Below are 6,000 nucleotides of genomic sequence, written 5' to 3' on the forward strand. Positions count from 1 at the left end.
TTTTCTCATTCACCCATTTTCCAAGCAGAAAAGTCCCAGTGTGTTTATTCTTTCTGTATCTTGCTGTCTTTTTTTTTTTTTTCTGCAGGCTTTAGGTTTGAAAACAACTGAATTCAGACAGATTCGATCATGTGCTTACCTTTAAGGACAAAAATATTACTTCCTAAAAGAAGGCATAGGAAACTAGTGTATAAAGTCATCAAAGCAACAGTAAACTGTTGATTAAATGAATTTTCTTTCTATGTAACCCCCAACACCAGAGATTGTAAATTTATCAACAATGTTCTCTGGAAGGATTCACAGAAATTGTGAAGAAGGGTTACAGGAAAATGACCTTGGGCATGAGATCTACTACTCATGAGTTTTAATTTTATGGGGTAATAGGCGAATGGGGGGGGGGAAGAAAAGAAAAGAAAAAAAAAAAAGAGATACTGGATTTCTGTCAATAAACTTTCAGAAACTTATGGACATCATATGACACTCACTGCAGTTGCTGAGTGTCCAACCCAGAAACATACAATGCCTAGGTTACCAATAACTGCGATACTGAAAATACACCAGTACTATCTTTCCAAATGATAATTGTATTACTATTCTTAAAGACCTGTCAAACAATTAGGGTAACGCTTTATGTAAATATATATGGACCTGCCTGCCTTTTGGGAGGACTCTAAAACATTACCTGGTATAGGTTTAACTGGTGTGAAACTAATATCCTTTGCAGGACAAGGATCACCTCCTTATCCCTGCTGAATTATCTCCCACCCTAGTTCTAGTCCTGCCAAAAGGCAGCACTGCTCAGACTGCAGACTCCTCTTCCGTGGTGCTGGCCCTGTACTCCCTTATATTTGGACTCCATATTGGCCTCATTAACACCAGCTGTATATATGTGTGAAGGTCTTTAAATGGATGACTCCTTTTACCAAATAATCCAACTTGCTCTGCAGGACTGCATTTTGTCATTGTAATTACTCCTCCACCACTGTTTTAGTTACTTGCATACTATCAATTTTGATTTTTCATTTACATCAAAGTACCAACAGAGAACACCTTAAAGCCCTGAAAAGCTGCTTCCTATAAACTCTCCCCTGCCTTTGCTCTCCAGGAACAAAATCTCTCTCACTAACAGCAACTTTTTGTGACCTGTCAGTCAGCCAGTCCTTAATCCATCTAAGGTAGACCCCACTGATGCAGAAGGGGACTATTTTTAAACAAGTGTCCTGCCATACTATGTCAAACACCTAATGACATTTAGGTGATGTTAGATCCAGTTCAACAAACTCATAATCTCATTGAAAAGGAAAGAATGGTCCTGTTCAACAGGAGGTATGTTTGACATGGTTACTTGAATGTCAGTAATTACCTTTCTTTAATGCTTCACTGAGCTACTGGTTCTCAGAGCTGGGCACTGGTAAACTGCAACCATTGTTACTGTTGCTTTTACTTGCTAAGAAATCAGTACATTTTAGTAGCTTCCCACTTGCATCTGCAAGGCTGGACATCTTAACGTGAAAACCTCCTCCAGCTCCCGTGTTGGTTGTTGCTCTAGTGGACAATCTCTCCCCAGTGCTGTCCCTCAATGATTGCCCCTTTAATTCACCTGATATATGGGATGGGTAACACATATTCACTGCATCATATGTGCATTTGTACCCCAGATGCACTGATACATGCTCAACGCCTCCGCTTCCCGGCTTTATGACTGCTAGCTAAGCGATGGAAAATATTTACATTTCGCAAATCTTTGGCTATGTTTAGATCACTATCTGGTGGTGATCTCTGCAGTCATACAGAAGGGGGCTATATAATAAATTGTGGAGCCACACAGTTTATTTATCCAAAATGTGATAAATTAACTCCGCTCACCTGTCCCTCGGCCATGGAGCCTGCATCGTCCGGGACTGTTTGCATTCCAAACTTCTGAGCAACTCACAGCAGGCATATTTTTTAAAGCCACAAAAATGCTTCCTTTTTCACCCAAAATTTTACCCACTGCCCCCCTTCAGGAAAAGAGCAGATGAAAGCACTGAATATGTTATAGTAACAAGCTCTGAGAGAAGACGGCTTCCAACCTCCTCTTTTAACCTCTTGCTTGCCTTCTGAAAGGCATTTTCCTGCAGTGTTCGGAGCTGGCACCACTTGGCTCCCTTGGCAGTAGAGCAACAGATTGGTACGATGGTGATTTAGGGTCAGGCTCAAACAGATTTTCAGAGTGGTGTGGCACAACAGAATGATTTACCAATATCTGTCTGTGGCACACATGATGCCCAACTGGGGAGATCTGATTTGAGTGCTTCTCAAGGAACAAGCAGAAAACCAATCACTCCTGGCCATCACAGGACCTCCCCAGGACACAAAGTTTGTGTTTTCCTCCCAAGCAGAGAGAAGTGAGTTCCATTTTTAGTAGCTGCCTCACATGTCCCCACTTCTTAAACCAGCCCACCTCAATGGTCTGAGTCTTGTTATAGTCAGTTTGTGAATTTTAGGAACTTCAGAATCAGAAGAGTCTAAAAATCACAGCTTAAGCATGTATAATAGTATTAAAAACATATACATTTAAAGCTGGGGTTTTTTTAGAATCACACATTCTATTTTTTAAAGACTTAATTAGCTGTTTCTTACCCTGGTAAACCATAGCATCCAAGTTCTCCTCGAACTTGCATGCATCCCTAACAGCTCTGAGACATGGCAAAGTCCATTATTCACAGTTTACAGATGGAAAATGAATGCAGAGAGAGACTAAGTATTTGCTGCTGGCAAAACAAGTGGCTGGCTGATGTTCACCAAGGTTTAGATTAATGTCCTAACAGTTAGATCCCTTTTTCCTCTTCCCATGACACTTTGCACCAGACAGGCATAGAACTGTGATTAGTCACAATAACAGTACAAAATCAAACTTTTCAAAAGGTGATAGCCTTCTGGTGCAAATATTCATATTTACATGTTTGGATTTTATTTTCCTTAAACACTCAGTGATGCACACTTAAAATTTACTCTGCCTGTCTTCCTGGCGAGTTCATTTGCTGTGGTGACCGAAGCAAGTACAAACTACAGACAATCTAGTGTAGAAGTCCCAGTGGGAAATGGATTTCTTCCTATATGCCTAGCATTCAACCATCTTGATTCAAGAGTGCTAATGTAAACTTCTGCTCTTCTGAGTGAGACGCTGCACCTTGTTAAAATAGAGGGAACACCAAGCTGAACCAAAATGTTATCTGTTTTTCCTTCTAAGAAAGGCCATGCAACTTTTGAGGACTGACCTTATTTTAGCCAACTGGTAGAAGTGACTAACTTGTGCCATGTCACTCATACTGATGGAGCAAAGCTTAACCTAGAAATTAACTTATCTACATTATGACAAACATTTGCAGCAGCCCAAGCACTCAAGAAGAAAAGTTATCTAACAAGTTTATATGGAAAAATCTCTTGCTCTGCAGAGTGGGTAAGAAAACAAGTCAGTTCATGGACCCACATTCAAGCTTAAAAGAAGACTGAATATTTCTTATGCTATAGTAAAATTCTTTCAAGCTAATTCACTACCTACATTGCTATACTATGTTTTATTTGTGGCTAGAGGTAGAAACCAAAAAGAAAATATATATAGAAAATGAAGATCAAGATTCTGAAGGCCTTCTCTCATACCAGCATAAATCTACTGTAAAAAGCTGCAATACACCAGGTGATCATTTTATATCCATAATGGCCTCATTGGTCTGAAATGCAAAGCTCCAAGAAACAGAGCATCTGATTTACTTTGGTGAAAGGTTTAAGCACATCATGTGGAGTGGAAATGGGTGCTGCTTGGTTTTCTGTTATATAGCAGTCAAAAGAAGCAGCAATAATCTAAACATTGTTTTTAATGTGGAGATGGAAGTTTTTTAGCACTATGCAGAGCAGCAGTGTGTGGAGCAGCTCTGCAGTACGGCTCTGCCGTACAGGAGTCCCAACCAGAGGCAGTGGTGAGGGTTGCCTCCGGGGGAATGTCCCCAGTTTTTCCATTTGGAGATTTGGCAATGCCTATGCTGACAGAAAACTGTGAACCACCTTAAAAATATGCATCTACTTTCTGCTGCCTGAAAATTAAACTATTATAGTATCTCTCCCCCTGTATCAAATGATACCATTTGCTCTTTTTAAGGAAAGACTTTTTAGAGGAAAAAAAACCACAATCTATTTGGTTTACATCTGGTTATTTTAAATCTCCGTGGACCCATTAGTGGAATAGTAAATTTAAAGAAAACTGCTTGGAACACCAGCAGCAGCAGCAGCAGCAGCAGCAGCAGCAGCAGCAGCAGCAGCAGCAGCAGCAGCAGCAGCAGCAGCCATTCCTCTTACTACAAAGGAAATCTGTAATCTCTGCTGGCTACAGTAAAATATAGCATCTGTTGATCACTGGGAGAACCAGGGAAGGGAACGTAAAACCCATGCAGGCTCTGCCGTCTTCTGTCAGACACTTCAAACCTCCAGGTGTGTGGTCCCCGGCACGGACCGTGCCACCCGACTGCGAACCACACAGCTGCATCAACACTTCAGCCCTGGGGAAGAAGAGCTGGGTGTCACTCGAACAAGGGCAGGCTGTGTGGGGCTGGCAGACTGGCAGTGCCCACAGAAAGGCTGGCATTTTGACACGGTGCCTGTGCTGTGCAGAAGATGAGCTGGCAATTTCTGTGTGCCGGGATGATGACGGTTTTTAAACAGCCAGGCCCAATCCTTACGAGGTGTCACTGCTCATGTTCCTCTGAGGTCTGCACCAGCTGAAGCCCATGGCTCACTCCAAATTATGGTGCTAAACGTGAAAAGTTTTAACTAAAAAGGGGCAAAATCCTTGTCTAGACTTTACGCCTTATAAATGAAGGATTCTTAACACCTAGTACTAATCAATTGCTAGATAGCAGCTCTGAAGAAAAGGTTGATAATGCAGTGTTTGTATTGGATTGTCTTAAAAATTAGTAGTATCACAATTATTTTCTGCAGCAAAAGCCACCCTGCAGCAGATCATTTTGTTTAACTTCTTAATCAGCTAAGCTAAAGCTCCCACTGTGAGAAAATATCTTTTCAGCAGAGTACTGATTTTCTCCTGCAATCTCCCCTCCTCCCCACTTATTCCTTCTTTTCTTCTCCATCATTAATCTTTTAAGCGTGCCACTGTGCATTCACATTTTTCTTTCTGCACGTGTCAGCTCAACGCTCTTCCTCAGAGCCCTCTTTCTCCGCCAAATCCTGCAAAGCAGACTTTAACCAGTCATTTCCCGAACGGGGAACTCCACGCACAACTTCGTTGAAAGCCAGGCTCTCTGGGTGCTTCAGAGCCACCGTGCCGGAATCCCCCCTTCCCTTCACCCGCAGCTATGGACAAAAGAGCAAGTAAAATGAAACTGACTTACTGCTATGGCTTGGAGCCTTTCCTTGTGCAACTCTGCTTCCGCCATCCTGGAAAGAAGGACACGGGAGGAGAGAGGGAGACGGGTGGGGGAAAAAAAAAAATTTACAAAGGCAAACAAAACCAAAACAGAGCACACACTGCAGTCACCCAGGGGGAACTGGAGTAATCGCAAAGAAAGCCGAGATCCTGTGTAGTAGTCAGCCACTTTTGGAGGCACTGCAAGCTGGCTCACGGCAGGATCATTTTAGTCACTGGACCAGTGCCTGCCTCGCTGCCTGTCTCCCAGCTGTATTGCTAACTGCATTTCATTGCTGCTTCTGTGTGCCGTTGCTGTCACACAAGCCATGTATGCACTCTCCGCGCAGCTGAGTGCAGGGATCGCTCGCATGGCTATAATTTTTGCGTTGACGTCTCAGCTCATTTGCTCCTCCTATGGGGCGCTGGGTCACGACAGGAGCTCGACATCAGTAGCGTGCACAGTAATCCAAACCTGCATGACTGCAGCAGAGGCTCAGACAGCTGTGCCACAGCGTGTCCTTAGCGAGCAGCACGGCGGGGAGGGAAGGACGGTGGCACATGGCGCGGTGAGCGGGAGCTGCGGCAGGCGGGCGGGCGGC

At 43.3% G+C, this 6,000-nt stretch overlaps 1 protein-coding gene across 5 annotated transcripts in view; it reads right to left on the minus strand.

Annotated features, from left to right (window-relative positions):
* The window catches only part of LOC113490317 (A-kinase anchor protein 2-like), a 266,283-nt gene extending 260,505 nt beyond the window's left edge, over positions 1-5,778 (minus strand). For 2 of the 5 annotated variants that reach the window (XM_026866696.1, XM_026866692.1), the window contains exon 1: positions 5,385-5,778. In XM_026866696.1, coding sequence (XP_026722497.1) covers positions 5,385-5,429 — 45 coding nt within the window. In that variant the 5' untranslated portion in view covers positions 5,430-5,778. The remainder of the gene's footprint in view (positions 1-5,384) is intronic. The other 3 variants (XM_026866693.1, XM_026866695.1, XM_026866697.1) reach the window with 3 other exon arrangements.
* Between the last annotated feature and the right edge of the window lie 222 nt (positions 5,779-6,000).

This window comes from Athene cunicularia (assembly GCF_003259725.1).
Source record: "Athene cunicularia isolate RWA chromosome Z unlocalized genomic scaffold, athCun1 chrZ_part3, whole genome shotgun sequence".
NCBI classification, from domain to species: domain Eukaryota; kingdom Metazoa; phylum Chordata; class Aves; order Strigiformes; family Strigidae; genus Athene; species Athene cunicularia.